The following is a 27,461-nucleotide window of genomic DNA, read 5'->3' on the forward strand; positions in this document are numbered from 1 at the left end:
CCTCTGCTCGCCCCCCCACCCCCATGCTGAACTATCAGATATATTAGATATATTTTTCAGTACACAATGAACATTTCAAGAAAATGTACTGAATCAAAGTTTGCTAACTGGCATTGTCTCCTTCCATGTTTAAATATAACTTACAGTAACCAGAGACAAGATGTTAGATTCCCCAATACTTCAATCCCCCAGAGAAAACACAGAAATTGCCCTATCAGACCATTATCCTGTGTCTAACCTGGCTAGTGTCAGACACTCCAGTGGTAATGTGCAAGAAACCCTAAAGCAGGCAGTTATTAAATAACTTGCCCATAGGGAAGTTTCTTCCTAATCCCTATTAGTTAGATATTGGCTTATGTCATAAAGCATGAAGGATATTTCCCTTTCAAATCTTTAAACGAAAATCTTTACTACTTTAACACTGGATGTTTGCACTAACCATACGAACATCCAACCCTTTGACTATTAATGAACTCCTGGCCCCAATGACATTTTGTGGAAATGAATTGCACGGGCTAATTATGTGTAGTGTTAATTTTTATCAAAAAAGGGATTGTATACCAATACTGATATCAGATATCCAGTGTTGTAATTGTAGAAAAATTACCAACATTCTAGAAGGGGGTAAAAAAAGTCTTCAGGACATGGATGCTAGGAAGAAGCTTCTTCTGTCGGTCAGGTATTCAATAACTACCTACCACAGGTTTCAGAGTAGCAGCTGTGTTAGTTTGTATCCGCAAAAAGAAAAGGAGTACTTGTGGCACCTTAGAGACTAACAAATTTATTTGAGCATAAGCTTTTGTGAGCGACAGCTATCCTTTCCTCAAAACAGCTGGAGACTGTCAGTCAGGGTCCTGGACTAGCTGGACCATTGGTCTAACCCAGCATGGCAATTCCTATTTTCCTCATCAGTTACAAATTGATTGTATTTCAGTTTCATTGAATGTTCCCTTGTTCTTGTTTTATGAAAAAGGATGGGATGAATAGAAGTACCCAAGTTTACTTTATTTATATAATTAGTTATTCTCTCTCTTTGAACCATCTTATTCATCACAGTCAGTCTTTCATTCTCACGCTCTTCATATGGAACTTTTTCCATTCCTCATTCTCATTACCTGTTTAGGCTCTTGTTTCTATTGTACCTTTCTCAGAGATGGCGTGACTAAAAATTGAACATGAAGCATTCCAATGAGAGTTTGTACCACTGGATTTATGTGATGTGTTCTAAAGTTTTCAGTATCTATCATTCTCTTCCTTACAGAACCTAAAATTATGTTAAATGTGCAGCAACAGCCAAAAAAGAAGAGGTCTTCATTGAGTTGTCTACAATTTTGCCCAGGTGTAAATTAACTGACATCTGAGGAAAAACATCACGAGTGCATGAATAGTTCAAATTATTCCTTCCAACGTGCACCATCTTGCATGTACACATTCAAATTTTTGAACGTTATCTATGTCAAATACATGTTTTACAGAAGCCAGTTCTATGGTAGTTTGAGAAACCGTATGAGTGCTACTGCTGAAACCAAACGATCCAACACATGGTTGGCCAGCAGGTGGTATTGTTGAGCTGCATTAAGAACAGTACTGGAAGGAACAGCAATCAGCAATGAGAGCATCTTCACTAGAACTCAACTGTTTCAAGCAAGGTCAGGGACCAATAGCACGTGGGTGTCTGAAACCTGGTGTAAATTGGAGAAGCCCTTTGGGACTCTCTAACATAGTTCAGATTAACCCTGTGCACAGTTGCAGCAGAATCAGGGAAGTACAAAGGTAAGCTATAAGCCACTTAAGCCATGCATCTTCGCACCCCTGATCTATGCAGATCAGCAACACCACAGAATCTGTCCAAGGTTTTGTACAAATGCTCCTCTCACTAGCAAGGTTTTAGAGAGATTAGAAGATTATTCTGTTTTGAAAGGAGAAAGGCTTCATTAAATACAACCTATAATTTTCAAATAAAGCTAGGAGTTTTACAAAACATCAAAGTCAGAGTGCTTGTATATCAACTTTTCAGTAAAAACAATTATGAAACAGTTTTGTTTCCATAATTAAGATCAGACATTTTAACTGCAAAGTTCAATTCAAGAGTCTCTCAGATTACCTGCAGACAAACTGTTACCACAGTGTCCCCAAATGATTTGTGAGCTTTTAACCACTTCATTTTAGGACACATGTACCCCCCCTCAATATTTTTATAAGGCTAAAAACCCTGCTAAAAAGGACAATTTAAAGTCACTTCGGATAAACTGGTTACTGACCTTTCTGTAATGGTTCAAAATGTGTTGCCTGTGTCAACTCCAACATAGCTGTGTCCGCACCCCGAGCACAGTTGCCAACATTTTTTCTCTTTAGTGGTATCCGTTGGCTCCAGCACCTTCTGGTGCTGTGCACACATAGTGCTGTTATAAAAGGCCCTGCCAACCTGCTCCCCTTCAATTTCTTCTTACGGACCGCCTCCGACGAGAGGGGACGGAGGGTCATTTTGGAATGGACATGTGAAACACATCTCAATAACTTTTCTGTAACTGATTGTTCAACAGTTTCCCCTACCCCCCGTTTCAAGTGCTTCCACATATCCATTCCAATGTAGGTGACTCCCAAGCAATTGTACAGTTCGGAGTTCAATGACAGGCTGACTGCAAGACTGCGCGGCCAGACCCAGCTTCTTCTCTAGCCTGCTGGGTGATAGCATAACGTGTTCTGTCCAGGTAGAAAGCTAATACACGTCTGATGTCCAGGGTGCGCAATGCTGCCTCCTGTTGGTTGCTGTGAGGCTTTGGAAAGAAGCAAGGAAGGTGAACGGGTTGATTAAGATGGAAAGAGGATGGTACTTTGGGAGGTGGACACGGTGTAACTTGTCTTTATGAAAAATTGCATACAGGGGGGTATGCCATAAGGGCTCCAATTTTGCTGACCTATCGGGCAGAGGTGATAGCAACAAGAAGTGCAATTTTCATAGATAAGCAAACACAGGAGCATGTTGCCGTTGGTTCAAATGGGGGTCTAATAAGAGAACATAGGACGAGGCCGGGATTGGTGCCCTGTGCCAGGGGAATCACCAATGGTTCCAAAACAGCTATTACATAGGTGCTGGTCCCCATGACCCGGTGGCCAAATGTTTGGAGCTGCGGTCCCATAGGAATGGCCTGGGGAACAGCGCGGCGGCTGTGGTGACGGGGGGGAGTAAGATCCCACTTCCGAGTCTGATGAAGAGAACGAACTGTGCTGTAGAGACCAACGCCGTGCCATTCCCTTTAGTGCTGGCAATCAATGTTGAGGGGAAGATCGTGATGAGGCTGCCAACAGGGGTTTTCCTCTAGATGGCAGCCGCAGTACTGGGTGAAATCCTAGCAACAACTGTTTGCCATTCAGTGTCACCAGCTGTGCCGGATCCTGACAGCGTGGGGATGCTGGTACCAGTAGGGAAAGCAGGTCCCTGGCTGCTGCAAATGCCTTTGGAGTTAAAGGTACCGCAAATTGGCCAGAATGCAGTCTGTCTGGAGGAGGTGGCTCCTGTGCTGGTGTCAGTGGGGCTTGCAGTGGCACTGGAGCTGAAGGCATCTGATGTTGCAGTGCCATGGAGGAAGAGCGGCCAGACGTGGGTCTGGCTCTCTCCTGGTCCCAGTCTGCTCACCTTCAGCACCAGAAATCAGCTCTTCTCTTGGCGTTTACGGTGCTTTTTCTTAGGCACCGGAGAAGATTAGTGCAGAGATTCCTGACCCATGCCAAGTCAGAACCTGGCTCTGAGGAAGGTCTTAAAGTTGCCCCCATGAGGAGGGCCTTCAGTTTTGCTTCTTGGTCCTTTTTGGTGTGGGGCTTGAAGTTCCTGCAGATTTGGCAACAGTCTTTCCTCTGAGATTCCCCTAAGCACTTGAGACAACTCGAGTGCAGGTCACGAAAAGGCACAGACTTATCACAGGAAGCGCAGAACTTGAAACCCGGTGACCAAGGCATGCCCCGGCACCAGGATGCAGATGATCCCACTAAGCATGGAGGGCAACTAAAACTAACTACGATAACTATTTACACTAAAGAAATAGAAGAGTCCCTAGGAGAAAATTTCCTGAGTAATGAAGAGTTCCAGCAACCATCACGGGCAGTAAGAAGGAACTGATGGTAGCAGATCAGCAGGGCCCTTTTATCGGCGCTAGGAGCGTGTGGCACCAGACGGCACTGGCACTGACCAGACAGATATCACTAGGGGAAATAATTCCAGCAACTGTGCTCAGGGCATGCACATACTTACATTGGAATGGACATGTGCAAACACTCAAAGAATTATACGTTATGTTTAAGGACACAATTTAGTTGCAGATTCAGTAACTTTACTGGACTTCTGTGACTTCTGGCTTCAGCTGTCAGTGCCTGCAGCCAGGGCCATGTACCCCTTTCTCCACTGCCCGTCCTACCCTCTGGTTATTTTTAGTAAAGTCAGACAGGTCATGGGCTCCCGTGAATTTCTGTTTATTGTCCACAACCTGTCTGACTTTTACTAAAAATAAAAGTGACAAAATCTTAACCTTAATTATGTTGTAGACAGACAAAGATACTGCTCTAGAATTGTACCAGGGAATGAATAGTTCTACAGTTTCACACATCAGTTACCTTTGTAACTGATATTTACCTTTACTTCCAAGGCTTTTGCTTTCATGCTATCTGCATGTCTCAGTTCTGTGTCATCTGGTTGTTTTGCTTGAACTGCCACATCATTCAGCTTCTTCTGTTTCAATTCATCTAGAGCACATTCAAGTTTTCCATTTGTTTCAATGCTCTGAAAAAATACATGCACAAGTATAAAACTCTAATTTTATAGTAATATGACTTCTATTAGTATCTAATAGTATTTGGGACACAAACCATGTCAATATTTTTTTGCAGTTCAGTCTTGAGCAAGTCTCTCTCAGACTTTACACCTTCAAGTATTTGTTGGAGCTCATCTTTCTCTTGATTAATTGATGAAATCTGATCTTGAAGTCGGAGATAGTGATTAGTTCTTTCAGCCACTAACTGGTGTCTTTCGTGCAAAACACTGTTTAATGCCTCAGTTAACTGGTTGACCTACAGAAACAGTTATACAGCATTACTATGAATTGGTTCAATTATGTATACTTTCAGTATTAGAGTAGAGTGTTCACTCAATTTTGTCAAATACCGCATACAAACACCCATCCAACACCACCTTTTAAGTTGCTCCTTCCCATTATCTAATTAAAGATAATTAGAAACAAAAGACATTTCAGAATTAAACCTTCTCTTTCTCATAGTGATAAAAGAATTGGAGCTAAAGTAATCATATCAATTTTGTGGGTTAGCATTTCCCCTTTGGAGACCTAGACTTAAATCCTGAATTGGGTCACCAGTGAAGAGGAGGTTAAAAAAACAAGCAAAACAACCAACCTTCAGTGTACTGGATCTTCATCTACTGCAAACTCAGAACAAATAATGAAAGGAAATAAGAAAGGAGAAGGAGGAATAGATGATGGTATAGATTTTTATAGTTGGTTTTATTGGCCTATCTACACCAGATATTCCATTGAATGAAGCCACTACAAATTAAAAACTATTCTGTGAGCTGTGTCTCATCTGAGGAGACAGCACAAGTTGAATAGCTTGAATGTTATAGGTCAAAATGGAAGTGAAGAGGTAAAAAAGTGTATGGAGAAGCTATACTAGTGTTGCTTTGACTATTCCTGGCTCTTTGGTCCTCCCATGGAGTACCTGTGTGATGTTATATGATTGAAATGAGACCATGTATATCATTGATGCTACCACTGTTAGACAATTGCAACAAATCTTGTACAAAGTATGTATGTCATATAAAAAGTGTTAATGGAAAAGTTATGACTTGCTAAATATTATCCTCTTTAAATCCAGTTATCACTGTATCTGAAGTTATGATTACTGGCTATGACCTGCATCATAATTGTCTTTTTTCCTGGGGTAACACCCACAAGATAGTTTATATCCAGTCTAGACAGCACATTGTTAATGGACTATTCAAGTTTCATGGCCCATCAAAGACACTTTGCTCTCAATGGGCCATAGAAGAAACTCATTCTGCCCAGATGGCTCTTCCTGCAGACGGCCTCAGCCTCCAAGGGGCCAATGGCTACCCCCTGAGAGTCATCAAGCTTTGCAAGGACATGCGATGTACTCATCTGACCCTGGACTCCACCTTGTGCTAGTAACTTTCCACAGACTGGGCTGTGAGCTTTGTTTGAAACAGAAAGTTTCCAGGGACAGGGCAAAGGGTATAAAAGACTCCTGGAATAACTCCATTTTGCCTCTTTCCTGCCCTGATTCTCTGAACTGTGAATTTACAACATTGGACTGCGGACCTTCCAATCTTTTGGAAGTTGCCAGAGCAACTTTACAAGTCAGCAGTCTAACATCATGGCTACAAACCTGATGTAAGGATATTGCCATTATTGAATGTATATGATCTATTAATCATTTTAACTCTCCTTTTCTTTTATTAATAAACCTTTTGCTTTTATTTACTAAAGGATTGGCAGCAGCATGATTATTGGGCAAGATCTGAGTTGTATACTGACCTGGCCAAGTGGTTCATCTTTTGAGATTGGAAGGACCCTGTATTTGATGAAATTGGCTTTCAGTAACCACTCATTATAAAGTCCAGTGGTTACGGTAGTGAGACAAGGGCTGGGATGCGTAAGGAGACTGTCTTTCTGACTTCTTCTTAACCAGTGAGATAAGACAGAAGTTTACTTTTATTACTGGCTTAGAATAAACTAATGATAAAATAACCACCAGTTTGGGGTGAGTCTGCCCTATTTCTCAGAAGTTTGTCTTGAATCTGGCACTCTCAGTTGTGACCCACTGAGGCACTCAGACACTGTGATTAATAGATTTTTGAAATGCCTGGAGGAGGAAAAACAAAAAAACAAAAAAAAAAAAAAAAATCACATTTTCCTCACAGTGCCTTCTAAAATTTGACTGGGTAAAAATATAGAAATATACAAAAATGTATTGATCTGCCATTAACATTGGTATAGTTTTGCCCTCACAAGGAAGTACAGTAACTCCTCACTTAAAGTTGCCCCTTAACGTTGTTTCATTGTTATGTTGATGATCAATTAGGGAACATGCTCATTTAAAGTTGTGCAATGCTCCCTCATAACGTTGTTTGGCAACCGCCTGCTTTGTCCACTGCTTGCAGGAAGAGTAGCCCGTTGGAGCTAGCTGGTGGGGACTTGGAACCAGGGTAGACCAGCAGACCCCCTATCAGCTCCCTGCTCCCCTACGTTCCCTGTGCAGCAGCCGGCCAGCAGGCTATCGATTGCCAGGCAGTTCAGCTGTCCCTCCCCACACTGCCATGTGCTGCTCCTGCCTTGGAGCTGCTCACGGGAGCTCACGGGGAGAGGGGTGCTAATGTTGGGGTAAAGCAGTGGGAGGGGGACACCCTATCTTCACAGAGCAGGGGAGGGACACAACAGGGCTCAGGATGGAGGGAGCTTGCTGGCAGCAGCTGCTGTCTCAACTTGCTGATCTACTTAAAAAGGCAATGACCTTAGAGTGAGATCAGCATACTTAAAGGGGCAATGCGCATCTCTCTCTGCCATGCTGTCTCCCTTCCCTCAATTTGAGCTGCCTTGTAGAGTGTGAGGCTACATTAACAACGTGTTTCATAGATTCATAGATACTAAGGTCAGAAGGGACCATTCTGATCATCTAGTCCAACCTCCTGCACAACGCAGGCCACAGAATCTCACCCACCCACTCCTACGAAAAACCTCACCTATGTCTGAGCTATTGAAATCCTCAAATCGTGGTTTAAAGACTTCAAGGAGCAGAGAATCCTCCCTCAAGTGACCCATGCCCCATGCTACAGAGGAAGGCGAAAAACCTCCAGGACCTCTTCCAATCTGCCCTGGAGGAAAATTCCTTCCCGACCCCAAATACGGCAATCAGCTAAACCCTGAGCATATGGGCAAGATTCACCAGCCAGATACTACAGAAAATTCTTTCGTGGGTAACTCAGATCCCATCCATCTAATATCCCATCTCAGGGGATTAGGCCTATTTACCCTGAATAGTTAAAGATCAATTAATTACCAAAATCCCATTATCCCATCATACCATCTCCTCCATAAACTTATCGAGTAGAATCTTAAAGCCAGATAGATCTTTTGCCCCCACTGCTTCCCTTGGAAGGCTATTCCAAAACTTCACTCCTCTGATGGTTTGAAACCTTCATCTAATTTCAAGTCTAAACTTCCTGGTGCCCCGTTTATACCCATTTGTTCTTGTGTCCACATTGGTGCTGAGCTTAAATAATTCCTCTCCCTCTCCTGTATTTATCCCTCTGATATATTTATAGAGAGCAATCATATCTCCTCATAACCTTCTTTTAGTTAGGCTAAACAAGCCAAGCTCCTTCAGTCTCCTTTCATAAGACAAGTTTTCCATTCCTCGGATCATCCTAGTAGCCCTTCTCTGTACCTGCTCCAGTTTGAATTCATCCTTTTTAAACACGGGAGACCAGAACTGCACACAGTATTCCAGGTGAGGTCTCACCAGTGCTGCGTATAATGGTACTAAAACTTCCTTATCCCTACTGGAAATACCTCTCCTGATGCATCCCAAAACCGCATTAGCTTTTTTCACAGCCATATCACATTAGCAGCTCATAGTCATCCTATGATCAACCAATACTCCAAGGTCCTTCTCCTCTTCCGTTACTTCTAATTGATGCGTCCCCAGCTTATAACTAAAATTCTTGTTATTAATCCCTAAATGCATAACCTTACACTTCTCACTATTAAATTTCATCCTATTACTATTACTCCAGTTTACAAGGTCATCCAGATCCTCCTGTATAATATCCCGATCCTTCTCCGAATTGGCAATACCTCCCAGCTTTGTATCATCTGCAAACTTTATTAGCACACTCCCACTTTTTGTGCCAAGGTCAGTAATAAAAAGATTAAATAAGATTGGTCCCAAAACTGATCCCTGAGGAACTCCACTCGTAACCTCCCACCAGCCTGACAGTTCGCCTTTCAGTAGGACCCGTTGTAGTCTCCCCTTTAACCAATTCCTTATCCACCTTTTGATGTTCATATTGATCCCCATCTTTTCCAATTTAACTAATAATTCCCCATGTGGCACGGTATCAAACGCCATACTGAAATCTAGGTAAATTAGATCCACTGCATTTCCTTTGTCTAAAAAATCTGATACTTTCTCAAAGAAGGAGATCAGGTTGGTTTGGCACGATCTACCTTTTGTAAAACCATGTTGTATTTTGTCCCATTTACCATTGACTTCAATGTCCTTAACTAATTTCTCCTTCAAAATTTTTTCCAGGACCTTGCATACTACAGATGTCAAACTAACTGGTCTGTAGTTACCCGGATCACCTTTTTTCCTTTCTTAAAAATAAGAACTATATTAGCAATTCTCCAATCATTCGGTACAACTCCTGAGTTTACAGATTCATTAAAAATTCTTGCTAATGGGCTTGCAATTTCAGGTGCCAATTCCTTTAATATTCTTGGATGAAGATTATCTGGGCCCCCAGAAATTATCTGGGCCCACCTTTGTGCTTTGGATTAGAACAGTTCTTAGCTGCAAGCATCCTTATTTCTAGTAATGTCTCCTCTACCTCCCTGATAGGTTGTCCTCTCCTCACCTACTGAGTGCAGCTCAAATATTTGAAAGTTGACTCTGGGGACATTAGTCCTACCAACCTGACAAGTGATTCCAAAGCGGTATAAGATTCTTAAAGCAGAGGAAAAAAATTGGAAACTTCAGTCTGTTCCTAGTATGAGGTCAGGTCTCAAAATGCAATTCCCCATCCCACAACGTATCAACACTACCCAGAGAAAAAAGGAATTAGCTTAACTTGAAGTCTTTATTGAGACAGGTTTCAGAGTAGCAGCCGTGTTAGTCTGTATCCACAAAAAGAAAAGGAGGACTTGTGGTACCTTAGAGACTAACAAATTTATTTGAGCATAAGCTTTCGTGAGCAGCCGACGAAGTGAGCTGTATTTATTTATGCTCAAATAAATTTGTTAGTCTCTAAGGTGCCACAAGTCCTCTTTTTCTTTTTATTGAGACAGTTAACTGGCATTGAGCAGGATGGATTGGTAGAGACATTTTACAAGAAGTTAGTAAGTAAGAATTTTTCCCACTCATATTAGCTCAACTAGTCTTCCAGCATGGGGTGTAGTGATTGGGAGGGGGGAGGGGGAAGGAAGTGGAAGGAGGTGTAAAGAAGACCTAGAAAGTGATCCCTCAAGCGTCATGAGGGATTTAATTGAGGCCCACCTGATTAGAGAACCCCTCTCACAAAAAAGAGGTACCTGCAGATGTTTGAAGGTTGTCCTTGTAGCACCAGACAGCCACACTGTGGCTTTGCTGCCCATTGTTTCCTGATGCTTTGTATGCTTATGTTATACAACACCCAATCCATCTGCCAGTCAAAGCTTACCAATGACTTCACCTTTTGCACTGTAGGTGATAAACAAATACTGATTTCTTGTACTTCTTGGTATGACTGAGTTAAATATAAGGGTGTGAAGAGTATATAAAGTGTGTCAAACTTTTGAGGGGATTTTGGACCAAGAAAAAAAGGTAGGCAACTTGCAGTGAAGTGCTGGAATATGGGACTCTAAGCAGTCTGGCAACTAAGATTTGAGGGTCTGTTGCGACACACTACAGGAATGCCTCAGAGTTTGAACAGTGCTAAAACTTTGCTTTCCTAGGCTGGCCTTCCATTTTAGAGTGGAATAAGAATCCAGTTTTGATTTAATTTAATCTTCAACTAACAAAATGCCAGTGGAAAACAGCTGTAAATAATATTTTGACAATGTAAAGAATTATACAAATGCTAAATGTTCTACAAACAAGACTGACTCATATCCCAGGGATATAGTGGGAAGTACGAATCGCTATTTTACAGATGGGTGATGTACGGCAGTGGAACAAGGCAAGTTGCCCAAGGCCCTACAACAAGTCAGTACCACCCTGAAGTTCCTGATTCGAGTCATATATTAATCCTATTGATCATCTGTTCTCTCCAAGTGGTCTTTAAAATGTCTTTATTTTAATAAAAATAAAAGACATTTATAGTGCAGTATTATAATTAATCCTCCGAGATACTGCAAATAAGTATCTACATAATGGTTCATTAATACAGCACAACTGACTTAATATAGACTTCAGTAGGTGGACTGGACACCTCAGAAGACGAAACAGGATTCCAGCATGCCTGCTATTATTGACAGAAATCAAGGTGATGTCATTAATGATCTGAAGTTATTAGTGAATACCTATCTGGTGGTCTGACTCTAATTTGGGACAAACAGTATCCACACAATTTGTATTCATAGATTAAAGCCAAAAAGGATCATTGCGATAATTTAGTCTGAACTCCTGTTTAGCACAGTCCGTAACAAAACTTTCAAAATAAGTCAAAGTATATATTTTAGAAAAATACCCAATCCTGATTTAAAATTTGGCAGTGATAGAGAATCCACCATGATCTTTGGTAAGTTCTTCCAATGATAAATAAATCTCTGTCAAAAAAGTTATGCATTATTTCCAATCTGAATTTGTCTACCTTCAGCTTCCAGCCATTAGATCAGTCCAGCAGTGAAAGGTGTGACATGAAGAGGCCATTATTAAATATTTTTCCATATATAGGTCCTTATAGACTAATTGACTCACCCTTTAATCTCCTCTTTGTTAAGCCAAATAGATGGGCTCCTTGAGTCTATAACTATTCTAATTGGCCATCTCAGCAGAGGGCCTGCAATGAATGTTTGCCCACGAAAACTGAAATAGCCTCATTTTAAAGGACGGTCTTTCCACAACAGTGATGGGAAACTTCTGTCTGGCCAGTATGTGTTTTGTAGATGAAAGAGAGTGCTTTAGCTCCTAGTACTACACATCTGCCACTTATAAACACTAAACTCACTTAAAGAAAAGAAATGAAGTGAATATAAAACCCACTGGATGTTTTAAAATTAATTTAACTTCTGTATATTGCCCTATGCTGCAACTTAAATGAATACCTGAAAATACAGCCTCAAACAAAGTATTTCTGAAAGATTATTCATAAGCACATTTCAACACACCTTACCATATCAGTGTATAAACTTCAAGTTCACGTTTTATTGTAATGGACGCTCCACATTTCCACATACCTTAAGCCTACCACACATTTAAGTTTCCACTAATGCTTTCACTTAGGTATTGAGCCCTAGATAAAGAATAAAGCATCTCTAACTACTGCATTCTTAAAAGCACAAATTACTATTAACATATGTATTGGTGTCAGATGCCTCTAGGCCTATCGGGAGGGCTGCAAGAACAAAACACAACACACTTAAATGTTTTTACACTTTACTCTACACTTGCTGTACCTTCTCATTGCTTTCGTGAAGGTCCACCTCAAGTTTGTTCTTCTCTGCTCTAACAGTCTCCAGCATGTGCTCGAGTTTGTCTCTTTCAGCTGTTAATGAGGAACTCTGTTCCTCCAGCTGCTGAATACGTTCATTCTTGCCCTCCGTCTTTTCTCTCAGTTCACTCAGCAATTGATTCCTTTCACCAGAGACTAGGTTCAATTCTTCATTCAACATTTTTATCTATAAAAACATCAGAAAAAGAATACATACAACTTTGTAAAAACCAAACAAAGTTACAGTATCCCCCAAATTTACCACTCTAATAAGCTACAGGAAATGGCACTGTGAACAAATTCAGGCAAACATTCAGTCATAACATCTAACAATAGGTAGAGTGAAGAGGAGTTTTATCTCTAGTAAATTATAGGAAGTAACTTAGTGGATAAGTGTTCTTTATCCTGGAAAGGAAAGCTAGGCAGCAGTCCTTGCTTTCTTGGTGTATCATACTTGCCTTCTCTTTTAGTTGTGTTGTTTCTTCTGTTAGTTTTTCTTCAGTCTTCAACAACTCCTTTTCTCTCTCTACCATCAAGTTCTTCTGGTTATCAACCTGCTTTTCCAGCTCCTCATGTAGATTTTCTATTTCTGCCTGAATTTTTACCAACTGAAACACAAGAGTTATGTGATGATATTTAAGAGACTTCCTTGTAGTCTACCAATATGGAACTACAAAGAAACAATTGTGCTCATTTTAGGGGTTCCGAAAGAGAAAAGTCAGCGTACTCATTAAGTCTGCTGTTTGGAAACCCTGAAAATTCAGTTTATTCTCAGCTGACACCTCCCACCCTAAGTTCCTCTAGGTTTCAGAGTAGCAGCCGTGTTAGTCAGTATTCGCAAAAAGAAAAGGAGTACCCGTGGTTAGTCTCTAAGGTGCCACGGGTACTCCTTTTCTTTTTAAGTTCCTCTAGGAATTCCAAAAGGACATTGACTCATCTTGCAAATACAATCCTAGCTAATTTTGCAAGGCAAGTGAGGACAGGGATAGTGACTGGAAAAGAGTATGCCTAGACTAGGAAGGATGATAGATAAGGTGTTACTTATCCAATTGTTCTCTGTAAGTATCAGAAGAGATAAAAAAAAATTCTTGATAATCTTCTGTTAGTCGCTTCTCTAAATTCATTACAAAAATGCATAGTACCGCTTATACTTGAAATTTGAAGGTTGTTACTGGAAGCTCTAGGACTAAGCCTTGGCCTTCAACTCAGTCACCAGCATTTGTAGGGCAACATCTTGAAATTAAATTAACTAACCTTATGGCATCTATATGTTTAAGTCTGAAATAGTTATCTAAAAGGAATTTGTTACAAACTGTATTCCGGTCATTTGCCAGACCACCCAGTTGGGTTGAAGGAGAGAAGCCGCTAGCAGGATAAAATCATATATGAAATTTCTCATTCTGCTGCACAATTTCTCTTTATTCATCACTAATGGGAAGTAGCAAGCAGTGATTCCCAGAAATGGGGTGGGAAGGTTAACAGGCATTATGGTAGAATAACAGGTAGAAATAGAAGTGCCCCACATACATAGCAAAACCTTTATAATTTAAGAAATAAATTTGTGAATGAATCCAGTAGCCCCTTCCTAACAAAGGATGCCTCTACAAAGGAATTGAAGCGTACTCTGCAAAGTCATTCTCTGACCATGCTCCGACACCCCCTACTTCCAAAATGCCACTAGGGACTCTATATAGGGAGTCCTGATTCCAGGGATGTTCTTCCAGATGCTTACAGATCCATACCAACTGGTGTAGGATTTCAATTTCTCACCTGCAGCAATGCGATGGCCCTGGCATTTCGGATAGAATGAGATCAACGTGCTACAATTGTCACATGTGCTCAATAGGTTTGATATATATTTTTGGAGCTCTAAGAAGGCCTCTTATGCCACAAACTTCCAAAGGGGTGCAAAGGACTGGAACAAAATGGGAGAAATATTTCATAGGAATTGTGGAAAGAAGAATTTATTTTGGGTCAAAAGATTTCTGAAGCTATGACAATCTTCCTCACAACAGAAGCAGTGTGGTTTTGATATAGATAGAACTTATTCTACACCCTGCCTTTAGGGGGTAATAGCGACTAGAGAGGCTAGCCATGCACTTGTCTAATCCATCATCTTGACAACTGATTTCACCCATATGGGGAGTCTGATGTGCCTACCTAAACGAACACTGCTAGGGCCTGTTACCCACCTTCTATAGTTCTTGATTATAGGACTCCAATCAACCATCCCAGAGAAACTAGTGTAGCTGACATCACCAGAACTTGTTTATTACAACAACAGATATAGGCCAGTTTCCCACTGAGCCAGGCACTGTACAAACAAAGATTTGTTTCTCCTTAGCCTAGAAACAAAATACGACCAGTTCAATGAACAATTTCCTGATTGAGTTCTGTCTAGGTAGCATAAAGCAACAGTGAGCCAAAGCTAACAAAATTCTTGTGCTCAACTTCCCATTTTATTAATACTAGGTAGCACAGACTCAGAAGAAGAAGGGGTCCCTGCTTCTAGAGATCTGATCTTTTCTGCAGGTGCAATGGATGTTTCTTGACTGTCTATCAAGCCCAAACAAGTGCCTTCTAGGCCAGTGGAGAAATTCAGCTCTCCTTCTGTATCCTTTATGTGAACTGCCTTGAAAGGCAGCAGATTTGTCTTTGCCCTGTAAATTATTTCCATTTCTAGCAAGAGGCTTTGAACTGTAGTTACACCCTGGTTTTCGATAGAAGATAAACTGCTCATGCTTCGATATGATAAACTAATCTCCAACAGGATGTAGAAGCAAACATGTCCTAACGGCAAGTTATTCCATAACTGCCCCCTACGTCATCGTTTCTTGTACCTTTCTCTGAAGCAATAGGTACTCGCCACTGTCAAATGGCATACTGAACTCTACTGGCCATTAGTCCGACCTCAGACGGTTATGTCTATGTTTTTATTCATACACACATCCGAGAGCAGTTAAACTGATCTAAAAGGATGTGTACTTGAGCTTTTGTAAGTTAGTCTTCTAACGGCTATGGATGTCCACTACCAGGAAATAACTGATGTAATGAACTATTGGATCTTTTTGGTAAAAATTTTACTACCATGCTAAAGATTTACAGAATCATGCCTGTTTTCACCCTGGGTGAACTGCATAGATGAGAAGCATTACCTGTTGGTCATGAATAAGGAGAGAAGCTGTGCAGCTGCAGAAGTGTTCATAAACATCATTTCAACACAAACCTTAGCGTATCACTATATTTTCCAGTCTATGTCTCACTATAATGGATTTTCCACAATTTTACATACCTTAAGCCTTCCACACCTTTAAGTTTTCACCAATGCTTTCACTTAGGTATTGAGCCCTAGATAAAGATGAAAGCATCTCTAACTACTGAATTCTTAAAAGCACAATTACTATTAACATAGGTATTGGTGTCAGATGCCTCTAGGCCTATCGGGAGGGCTGCAAGAACGAAACACAACACACTTAAATGTTTTTACACTTTACTCTACACTTGCTGTACCTTCTCATTGCTTTCGTGAAGGTCCACCTCGAGTTTGTTCTTCTCTGCTCTAACAGTCTCCAGCATGTGCTCGAGTTTGTCTCTTTCCGTTGTTAATGAGGAACTCTGTTCCTCCAGTTGCTGAATACGTTCATTCTTGCCCTCCGTCTTTTCTCTCAGTTCACTCAGCAATTGATTCCTTTCACCAGAGACTAGGTTCAATTCTTCATTCAACATTTTTATCTATAAAAACATCAAAAAAAGAATACATACAACTTTGTAAAAAACAAACAAAGTTACAGTATCTCCCAAATTTACCACTCTAATAAGCTACAGGAAATGGCACTGTGAACAAATTCAGGCAAACATTCAATCATAACATCTAACAATGGGTAGAGTGAACAGGAGTTTTATCTCGAGTAAATTATAGGAAGTAACTTAGTGGATAAGTAAAGGAGCACTTGTGGCACCTTAGAGACTAACAAATTTATATGAGCATAAGCTCTCGTGAGCTACATCTCACTTCATCAGATGCATTCAGTGGAAAATACAGTGGGGAGATTTATATACACAGAGAACATGAAACAATGGGTGTTACCAAAGTAAAACTATTTCCCCATGTTTATTCCCCCCCACCACTGTTTCTCAGACGGTTCTTGTCAACTGCTGGAAATGGCCAACCTTGATTATCACTACAAAAGGTCCCCGCCCCCCGCTCTCATTAGTAATAGCTCACCTTACCTGATCACTCCCGTTACAGTGTGTATGGTAACGCCCATTGTTTCATATTCTCTGTGTATATAAATCTCCCCACTGTATTTTCCACTGAATGCATCTGATGAAGTGAGCTGTAGCTCATGAAAGCTTATGCTCAAATAAATTTGTTAGTCTCTAAGGTGCCACAAGTACTCCTTTTCTTTCTGCGGATACAGACTAACACAGCTGCTACTCTGAAGCCTGTCATTAGTGGATAAGTGTTCTTTATCCTGGAAAGAAAAGCTAGGCAGCAGTCCTTGCTTTCTTGGTATCATACTTGCCTTCTCTTTTAGTTGTGTTATTTCTTCTGTTAGTTTTTCTTCAGTCTTCAACAACTCCTTTTCTCTCTCTACCATCAAGTTCTTCTGGTTATCAACCTGCTTTTCCAGCTCCTCATGTAGATTTTCTATTTCTGCCTGAATTTTTACAGACTGAAACACAAGAATTACATGATGATATTTAAGAGACTTCCTTGTAGTCTATCAGTATGGAACTACAAAGATAAACAATTGTGCTCATTTTAGGGGTTCCGAAAGAGAAAAGTCAGCGTACTCATTAAGTCTGCTGTTTGGAAACCCTGAAAATTCAGTTTATTCTCAGCTGACACCTCCCACCCTAAGTTCCTCTAGGAATTCCAAAAGGACATTGACTCATCTTGCAAATACAATGCTAGCTAATTTTGTATGGCAAGTGAGGACAGGGATAGTGACTGGGAGAGAGTATGCCTAGAGTAGGAAGAATGATTGGCAAGAGGTTGCTTATCCAAATATGGTCATGTCTATGTTTTTGTTCAGACACACACCTGAAAGCAGTTAAACTTATCTAAAAGAATGTGTGCTTGAGCTTTCGTAAGTTAGTCCTCCAGGTGTTCTCCCCATCCTGTGACACTTGCTTCGATAGTAAATTGGAAGGGAATGGAGTGACAATTGGATTGGCTGTCAGCATGTTAGTTGTTTATATCTGCCCACAAAGTAACATTTGGATGCAACGTGTGGGTGACACACCTAGTTTTGCATTGCATCTGGCAAGTGAGTGCATGTCCTCAAAAGAACATTCTGGAGACACACCCTGATGAGTCCCATTCATAGGGCACTGATGCACAGCACCAGCAATCCCAATTGCTAGAGACAATTGGCTATGGATGACTACCGGGAAATAACTGATGTAATGAACTATTGGATCTTTTTGGTAAAAATTTTACTACCATGCTAAAGATTTACAGAATCATGCCTGTTTTCACCCTGGGTGAACTGCATAGATGAGAAGCATTACCTGTTGGTCATGAATAAGGAGAGAAGCTGTGCAGCTGCAGAAGTGTTCATAAACATCATTTCAACACAAACCTTAGCGTATCACTATATTTTCCAGTCTATGTCTCACTATAATGGATTTTCCACAATTTTATGTACCTTAAGCCTTCCACCCCTTTAAGTTTCCACCAATGCTTTCACTTAGGTATTGAGCCCTAGATAAAGATGAAAGCATCTCTAACTGCTGCATTCTTAAAAGCACAATTACTATTAACATAGGTATTGGTGTCAGATGCCTCTAGGCCTATCGGGAGGGCTGCAAGAACAAAACACAACACACTTAAATGTTTTTACACTTTACTCTACACTTGCTGTACCTTCTCATTGCTTTCGTGAAGGTCCACCTCGAGTTTGTTCTTCTCTGCTCTAACAGTCTCCAGCATGTGCTCGAGTTTGTCTCTTTCCTCTGTTAATGTGGAATTCTGTTCCTCCAGTTGCTGAATACGTTCATTCTCGCCCTCTGTCTTTTCTCTCAGTTCACTCAGCAATTGATTCTTTTCACCAGAGACTAAGTTTAGTTCTTCATTCAACTTTTCTATCTATTAAAAACATACAAGGAATACATATTGTAATTTTGTTTGGTTTACAAACTTTCATATAAATAGTACCCCTCAAATTTTACCATTCTAGTAAAAGTTACAGGAAGCAGCATGGTGAACAGATGTAAACATTCAGTCAAAGTCTAAAAATAAATGTTACCTCTCTTTTTCTTTATAAACACATAACCAAGTTGCTACACCAGATTACCTTTTGAAATTTAACTAAGGTTGATAGCCCAACAATAACATTTACACACAGTGGGCAAGGCGTTTTTCTGTGATTTAATGTCTTTGCCATATTCTGAAGGAGACACAAGGTTGGTGAGGTAATCTTTCATTGGACTGACTTCCTTTGCAGGGGGAGAGAGAGACACACAAGCTTTTGAGTTTATACAGAGCTATTCTTCAGGTCCTTCAAGTTCAGAAGTCAGTCCAATAAAAGATATTACCTTGTTGGGAGAGACTTGGACTTGACTTGACCTGCCCTCAGTCATCTTGTATGCTCAGCCACTATAAATTAGGAACAAAAATCGATAGTCAGGAAAATTTGGCCTTGGCTTAGGCAGATAAAACAAAATGCCAGCTGCAACATTACTAAGAGGGATAGATACAGTTAAAAACGAAAAAACAACTTGAGTTTCGGCAAGTTTTTTACTGGTGTCTGTGAGGGTTTCTTGTTGGAAGTTGCTTTTGAGGATAAGTAAAAATTATGAGGTTTTGCTGTTGCTAGGGAAATAGCCCATTAGGGGTTATTTTGAGAAATTAGAGAGAATATTTGAAAAAGTAGGGAGTCATGATCTACTGCTGATTAAACATTCCTATCCTGAGAGTGCATCCCACCAACAAGCATACAAGTCATAAAAATAAGCAGACCTTGAGATGTTTTAACAAACTTTGAAAAATGCAAAAGATATATGAGTAGGCAGGTCCTAGGCATGTGAACCTCTGTATAGTCATATTATGTAAAATAATTGGTTAGTATTTTTGAATAGCTACGTTTTGAATAAAATAATTGGTTAAGGTACAGATAAAAAACTCTCATTTTAATTACACAAGAATCAGAAGAAAAGTTTGTTGTAATTTAACTCTGGGAGACAGCTCAAGAACAAACTGCTAGAACTCTGATACACTGCATGACACCACACTTGTGCAGAAGCCGGAGCCCCAGACAATTTGATCCTGACTGGCCGTCAGGAGAACTCCGTCTGCTTTATGAGTTGTGATCATTGGAATGCTTGGCATGTGTATTCTGTTGCTTAATTGCTAATAAATATAGATTAAGGGTATTACTGTGTGAAGGCTCTTTCACTGTGAAAAGGTCCCACTAACCCATAGAGGGCCACTGGACCTGCGGAAAGGGGAGGGGCTCTAAATTGTTCAGGTAACCACCTCACCTACCTTTTCTCTCTAGTAACCATGTTGATTCCAGGATATAACACCACTGCATATTCTGAAGGAATGAAGTTTCAGAATCGAAAGGAAGGAGAAAAGAGTCAGATACCCAAGTTCATGTTCAACTGTTTTGTATCTAACTGATCTTTTTTGGAATGTTTCTCTCCTGTCCATTGTCCTAACCACATCTGTCCTCTGACGAGCTAACCAGAAGATATCACGCTTGCTGCAGGATACAGACTCCACGTAGGAAGCTGCCAAGTAGGTTTATTTCGCTACTGACAGTCACTTTTAACTCACAGCACCATGACATTTTTACCTTTAAAAAGAATGCGGGCTAAGTACTTCCTATCTCTTGTTCTACAAGGTCCTTTGGAAACAAAAGTTCCCTTTTGAAAGAATGGATGCATCTTTTGTGAGCATGAGCATTGATGCACTGGCATCTGATTGCCTGCACTACAATTACAGTTTTGTTATGCTTTTGTTCAATCTTAGTCTTATCTTTGAGGACGTAGTCAGAATAGAAACTACTAGATGACACAGGATGGGAGTCCTTAAACACCAGGAGGATATTTTCCCTGGGATAAGGGCCATTCTTTTGTCTGGTTTAACGTTAGACACTACTTTTTTTTCCCTCTCTCTGAAACTTCTTGTAAACAACAGATTTATTTATATCTTTATATATGGCTAAGAAGCATAAAAATGAAAGTTTTCATTTTTGTGCTTCTTAACCAAAGTTCCCATAGTTCATGTCATCTGTGGGTGACATCTCAATCATTTTCATGACACACTGACAGCAAGCTCAGGATTTGGATCTTCCTATACGAGCAAGCAGGAAGAGGAGCCAAGGTATCAGGATGAAGCTGTGAGGCAGATATTCAGGACTGCCCAGCATTCAGCCAGCTCCCATTGTCCTGAAAACATGGGAATTTCTGAACCTCGCCCATAAGAAGTTCTTAGTACTAGCAAAGAAAACCAAAAAGCTACTTGTCCAGTATGTTTATTCTGCAAAGTAGTCCTTGCTGTCTTGATACAGTACTTGCCTTCTCTTTAAGTTGTGTTGTTTCTTCTGTTAGTTTTTCTTCAGTCTTCAACAACTCCTTTTCTCTCTCTACTCTCAAATTCTTCTGGGCATCAACCTGCTTTTTCTGACATTTCAGCTCCTCCTGAAGATTTTCCATTTCTGCCTGAATTTTCACAGACTGAAACAGAAGACAAGACATTACATGATACTTAATAAGAGACTTTGCTGTATTCTATCAAATTGGAACTATAAAAAGGTGTAAGCACAACTGTTCAAGGGTTCTAAAAGAGAACATACCTATTAAGTCTGTTATTTGAAAGCCGTGAACATTCAGTTTAGCCTCTATCGATACCTCCCACCTCTAAGGATTCCAAAAGGACACGGGTGGCTCTCTTTCTGGAAATGTAATCCTTGCCAACTTCAAAAGGCAAATAAGAATATGGATGTGCAATTAAGACAGACTAGTAAATTTGGGTATGAGGAGGTTGCCTTTCAGATGGTTTTCTGAATATAATAGAAGAGATCGCTGAGTCCATGCTCAGTGACCACAGCAAGAATTTTCTCAAGCTCAATGTTCTAAAGCTGGGTAAGTAGCAAAGAATCCCACATGGTACACTTCATGGAACAGGTATGTATGTACTTACAATTGCTGTTCTATTAAGATCAATATCTGAATGGAAGAATAATTTGATTACTTGGGTCTGTGCACTTGCACCTGTAGTGTGTACAAAAGTATCTCAGCGCTTTAAAGCTTGAAGCCATTAAGATCCATCAGGAGTTCTAGTCTGCTACCCTACTGAAATACTTGGGATACTCCAATTCCCCAAGTAGTCAGGGTACTAGCATTCCTGTTATAATCAGTGATTCCAGTTCAGTCTTTGTTAAGTTTACCTAAAACCTATATTCCTGACCAGAGTTTACTGAACTTATAGAAAATAGCTGTTATTTTGCTTCCATTAACTTCAGAATCTGATTTTCATCATTTGCAAGGTGAAGCCTTTCACTAATACCTGCTTCCAGACAAGGTAGGATTGATGAAGCCAAGCACAACACAATCACAGATAAAATAGAGCATCAACTTCAGCATATGCTGCATACATATGCTGTGCTTTGAGAGACCATGGCATTGTTTTACTTCTAATATTAGAGGGGGGAAAATGTGTTGCCAATTGGTTTCCTTCCTCAGACTAACCTCCCCTAATCCAACTCAACCTGGACTGAATTATCCAGGAGCTCAAATCTCCTGTTACCATTAAACATGGATTGTTCTACACAGTTGTATTCAAAGTTAAATGCAGAATCACTGTTGCTATATGCTGTTATAGAAACTAAGTGTGTACTTCTAAAGTTTTAGGAACATTTGTTTAACAGGTAGAAGAACGTGCCTAAACACTGCTGCCAGAGTCAAATCTTCATTGCTTCTCTCTGGTGACCGCAAAACACAACCTGTGGTAATTGGGGGAGTGATCCTGGCCAAGAGTCAGTTTCAGGAATTCAACTGTAAAGCAGTTTAAACCACTCTGAACATTTGCAAGTAAATTTAAGCCCCAAAGAGAGGTTTGATACATACCCTCTCTCTGTTTTCCTCTATGACCGCCTTTAACTGGTCTCTTTCTGCTCTAACACATGCTAGAATTTGCTGAAACTCATCTCTCTCTTGAGTAACCGAAGAGGCCTCCTGCAGCTGCGGACATATACGATCATTCATTGTTTGTTCTATACGTTCTTTTTCCGCTAGTAGTTTGTCATGTTCACAAGAGACAAGAGTCAGGTTTTCAGATAGCTGAATGACCTAAAAGGAAAACAAGAATTGGAATGATCATCAAGGGTATAGCATACAAAAAAAGCTTCATTAAATTCTGTGATTATTTTAAGTGAGAAAAGCTTTTTTTCGACCTGATATACAGATTCTGTTACAAAAAAATCCATGTTTGGTGCACACTTCATGGGAATGATCTACCAGTAAGTTCACTGGCTTGTTACCAATAGTGTTTTTATACCACATTAAATGAGACATTTCCTTTATTATTAAACTTTGATAGTAAAATAAAGCAATATTTGACAGACTTCCTCACAGCCCAATAAAAGTTTTCAATAGGATTTATTTCAATAATTTACGGGTGAAAAATCAACAGTCCAATTTTATGGTGACATGAAAGTGGCTTTTGGTTAGGCTTAGAAGAATTCAATTTTTATTTTTTATATTGACAGAAGTTTATTTTAAGCATGTTTTCAGTTTTTACTGATTTAAATTTTCATAGTTTCAGGAAATTGTGGGGTATGTGCCAGACAATAGTGTGGAGGATCAGTTATTTAAATGATAGACGTTGAGATTCAAAAAGCTAAATCTTGAAACTATTCAAAATAAGTTGCCAACATTACGTCAATATATACAAAGTAAATAACCTTAAATCAAAGTAATAAGTTCTCAGGCAACATTAGGCTTACTTTACTTAGCTGTAAATTTTGATTATTGAAGGTTTTTTTTGTTGGTTTGTGTGTGAAATAGAGGTTTACTAACATTTACTGATAAATATCTAATCCATCCAAGCCTATTTATAGTTTTTCACACTACTGTCAGGCTTTATGCTACTGAATATTCAGATATTTCAGATTTCATTTTACTACATTAGATATATGCATCAGAATTTAAAAAGCTCCTAGAAACTTGAGATTGTCTGCAATAACCTTAGAGTTTGAGGCTCAAAAAGGACTTTTTAAAGTAGTTTAAAGAATATTTACTAATATGTAGGCAATTGAACTAGAACTACATCAAAAGATTTCCTCCAGATAGTTAAGAAAAAATCTAAGCCTTGTCATACATATTAAGGGTGAAATCCGGGCCCTTAGTGAAGTCCATGGGAGTTTTAACATTGACTCACCTGAAGCCACAAATTCACCCTAAAATTGTTAGTTACATTTATTTACTATAATTCCTACTCAATTTGTAGCTGTGAGGTTAGTTATATTAGGTTTTCACTGCCCTTTACATTTTTCAGAAGTATTTTGTTTTGTTGGACAGCACCCAAAGTACCATATTGGGAAAAAGACATATTTTAGTGAAGTTACAAACTGAAATTAGGATTCCACAGATCATAAATTTGCTACATACAAGTCTGCAGAGAACACAGAAGGCAGTGTTAAACAAATTTTTAATATAAGTTACAACTTACCTTCTGCTTCAGATCATTAATTGTTTTCCCTAGCGTCTCTTGAACTTTGGAGAGTTGAGTTTCCTTCTCGGAAATATTTCCTTTCAACTCCTCGATAGTTTCCTGATGCTGTTTGAGAGAGCTATAAGCATTTCTCAGTTCTTCCGTCATCTCTGCATTCTTTAAGCATAGGACATGAAAAAAAGATTTGTTGTAAGTGAACATTAAGTGTCTGTTCACAAAAAACTTACTTTAAATTATTTTAATACAGTTTTAAAATTGGACAACATTTCTTACTATTGTAATTGGTTCCTGGATAGCCTCTCTGAACTAGTCCCTCTCACTTTGGAGAGTCTCTCGTGTTTTCAGATCATCTCTTTCCTGTGCTACAGTTTTTGTTTCCTGACAATTTTTGTTTCCTGAAGTTTGAGCGCTCTGAAAACTCTTTTCCAGATTTATTGGTTTTCAATTCCTCTATTTCATGCAGCCTCTTCTGAGTGCCTCTACTTTTCCTTCAAGCCAAGTATTTGTCCCTGCTAAGAAGACTTTTGTTGCAGCTGTTGGATTTGTTTGATTTTTTTGTTTTATTCAAAAAGAAAAGTCAAAGCAATTCTTTAACAACTCATTTGGAGAGGTCAAAGATTATAATATTTAACTTTCATTTATGGCACTGAATGTGACAATGCCAGAATCAACATTCTGAATCTCTTAAAGATATTAAATCTTTATTGACATGTATTTTTCTTAATGGAGTCAAGACATTTATTCATAAACCAGGTAAGTTTTTCTATGACAACTGTTTCATAAAGGAAGAATCTAAAATTACAATTTTTAAAAACAGGTTGGCTGGTCGTGTATTTCTGGCAATACTGTATACACATTTACATCTCCCAGAGATGGATATGATATAGATGGCATCTCATTCACATCCACTTTTACTTTACTGTAGAGAAGATGAGTGATAAGAATGGATTTATTGATGAAACAGTTTAGTTTTTTAAGGTCTAGAACAGGGCAAAAAAACCCACTAGTCTTTTGGGATCCAAGAAGTACTCAGAATACAATCTTTTCCCCGTGAGCTCCTGGGGACCTCCTCTGTTGCTCTCAGTTTCAGAGACCAAACTTTGTGAAGCAATATGTTCTTATGAGTTGGGTCACATAAGGGACAGAGGAGGGGGGTTGGAAAAGTGGAGGGAGGTGAATTGGATAACATACCCTCCATTACTATGCTGAGCACCCACTTGTCTGACAATCTTCCCAAACTTTCAAAGAGGGATAAGGGGCTTCCCAAAGGGAGAAAAGAGATGTGGTTGGGGTACTGTCCTCAACTGAGCAGTCAAAATTACTGCTTCATAGTCAAAAAATGTCTGGTGAGGATTGCCTGCTGAAGATGATGCTGACTTGTGACATCAAGGAGGCCTAGACCGTCTCTTGGCAGTGTCCTGTGACCTCTGCTGAAAGGAAGATCTAAAGTAAGGTTGAGGTCCAAACAGTTTCCTCTTTGTTGTTGGGATGCAGACCCCAATGGATAGAGTCACTTGGGAGCTTTTAAGGTGGGCATGGTGTCATCTGTTTTCTGAGATAAGACCCTTCAAAAGGGAAAATCTTCAGTTGTATTTTGGCAAGTGCTTTGAAATTGTAGCTTGAGCACTGAAGCTTACGAAGGTGGGTGTACTTCAGAAGCATCCAACAAAACCAATGAACAAGGTGGCTGGAATGTCAGAGAGGTGATTGGAGTTGGCAGTGCTAGCATAAAGAACTGAACTGTTTCTGCAAATGTTGAGGGCACTGACAGTGCTGCTAGTGCCAAACACATTGCAGCTGCCATTGTGGGTGCAACATGGAGAGTCCAGTAAGGCAAGGCACAGAAGATTCGCGGCATTCAGCAAGGCCTATGGAGTCAGAGGCACTGAGATAAGAAGGTGTTCAGCTGACATTGCCAGCTGTGCTCAATCGGGGGTGCTGAAGAGGGACCTCGTAAAAGGTGAAGACACCAGTCTTAAAACAGCCCCCTGAAGGAGGCAAAGTGTATGGTATTTCCACAGGTGGAATTGGTGAGTGCCTACGCCTATGAGAAGGCGTTGATACTGCACCAAAGGACTTGCTGGAAGCCTTCTTATGAAGTGAAGGCTGGGATTTCAATTTCCTGTCAGAGTTGGAAGGATGCTTGGAACACTTTGAGGAGATCATTGAAGAGGACAAAAAGCAGCACTTGTCTCCAGATTTGTGCTTTGAATCCAGAACAGCTGCAGGGGCACTGTTGACTTAGTCTTCTCATGATCAGGGTCCAGTTCTGAAGAGGGATGAGTTGCCCACTTCATAAGAGGAACTTTGAGGTGGAAATCCCTCTGTTTTTAAGTTCTGGTAGGGAAGGAGGTACAAATAAGGCCCATCTCCCTCACATGCCCCTCACCTTGACAAATTAAGCAGCTTCTGTGCCTATCTGTGACAAAAGGCCACACACATAGGCATGCTGCTTAAAGACTTGGGATTTTTTCCACACCAAACCCAGCAGACTACCTAAACTAACTTTGCTAACTTATACCACTGAACTAACCATCCACAAAAAAACAAGATTAATTGAAAGCTGGTGAACCAAAGCCAATAGTTACTGGGAGGACCAACTTTCACCATGAGCAGTGAGAAAAAACAGAGGGAGGTGGCAGATATGTCTCTTTTATGCCCTTGGCTCAACACATGAGCAGAGCAGGGGGACATCCATTGCCTAGTGGAACTGCTGGCAAAACTCTGACTTGATGGAATTGGGCACATGTACACTTACACTGGAATGTATATGTGCACAATTACTTGGAGAACAGTTAACTCCTTTAGAAGGAGAAAAAGGTCTTGTGTTTTTAATGCTGTTATTACTCTTCAAATAAGAGATTAAATAATATCAAACATTAGCTAAATTTGAAAAATAGTTATTAGGAAATAAGACTTCTCAATAGTTACCGGTGAAGTGCATTCCTCACACAGTTTCTTTTCCACTTGTAGACTCTCCAACTTTTCCTGCAATACAGTCTTTTCTTGGGTAAGAGACAAGATTTGTTCTTGTAGCAAAGGAAGTTGATCACTTTCTTCCTGGTGTTTAATATAACCTTTTTCTTCAAGGAGTTGGTCTCTCTGTAAAGTGACTTGTTTTAGCTCTTCAGTCAGCTGCAAAATCTAAAAAAAGACAGGGTATCCAAAAGAATACCATTCACTCAAAGACTTAGAGAAAAAAATTAAACATGAATGACATTTCACTCTGCTATTTAATACCAAGGTAGGAATTTGACCCCAACGAATGATAAAAAGACCTGGACCACCTTCCTTTTACACCTCAGTTGCTCAATTACCTTCCACAGCCTTACCTCACAATTTAGC

General features: G+C 39.9%; 1 protein-coding gene across 6 annotated transcripts in view; it reads right to left on the bottom strand.

Annotated features, from left to right (window-relative positions):
• The window catches only part of CENPE (centromere protein E), a 75,136-nt gene that overhangs the window by 12,253 nt on the left and 35,422 nt on the right, over positions 1–27,461 (bottom strand). For 4 of the 6 annotated variants that reach the window (XR_005292619.2, XM_038399874.2, XM_038399875.2 and 1 more), the window contains 11 exons: positions 27,048–27,260; positions 24,114–24,272; positions 22,511–22,732; positions 20,960–21,118; positions 18,303–18,524; positions 16,957–17,106; positions 15,941–16,162; positions 12,889–13,038; positions 12,396–12,617; positions 4,861–5,061; positions 4,628–4,774 (listed from right to left, as the gene is read on the bottom strand). Coding sequence is in view for 5 of the 6 variants with exons in the window: in XM_038399874.2 (XP_038255802.1) it covers positions 4,628–4,774; positions 4,861–5,061; positions 12,396–12,617; positions 12,889–13,038; positions 15,941–16,162; positions 16,957–17,106; positions 18,303–18,524; positions 20,960–21,118; positions 22,511–22,732; positions 24,114–24,272; positions 27,048–27,260 (2,067 nt within the window). In the remaining variant the exon portion in view is untranslated. The remainder of the gene's footprint in view (positions 1–4,627; positions 4,775–4,860; positions 5,062–12,395; positions 12,618–12,888; positions 13,039–15,940; positions 16,163–16,956; positions 17,107–18,302; positions 18,525–20,959; positions 21,119–22,510; positions 22,733–24,113; positions 24,273–27,047; positions 27,261–27,461) is intronic. The other 2 variants (XM_043513228.1, XM_043513229.1) reach the window with 1 other exon arrangement.

The sequence above is a fragment of the Dermochelys coriacea genome, chromosome 4 (assembly GCF_009764565.3).
Source record: "Dermochelys coriacea isolate rDerCor1 chromosome 4, rDerCor1.pri.v4, whole genome shotgun sequence".
NCBI lineage: Eukaryota > Metazoa > Chordata > Testudines > Dermochelyidae > Dermochelys > Dermochelys coriacea.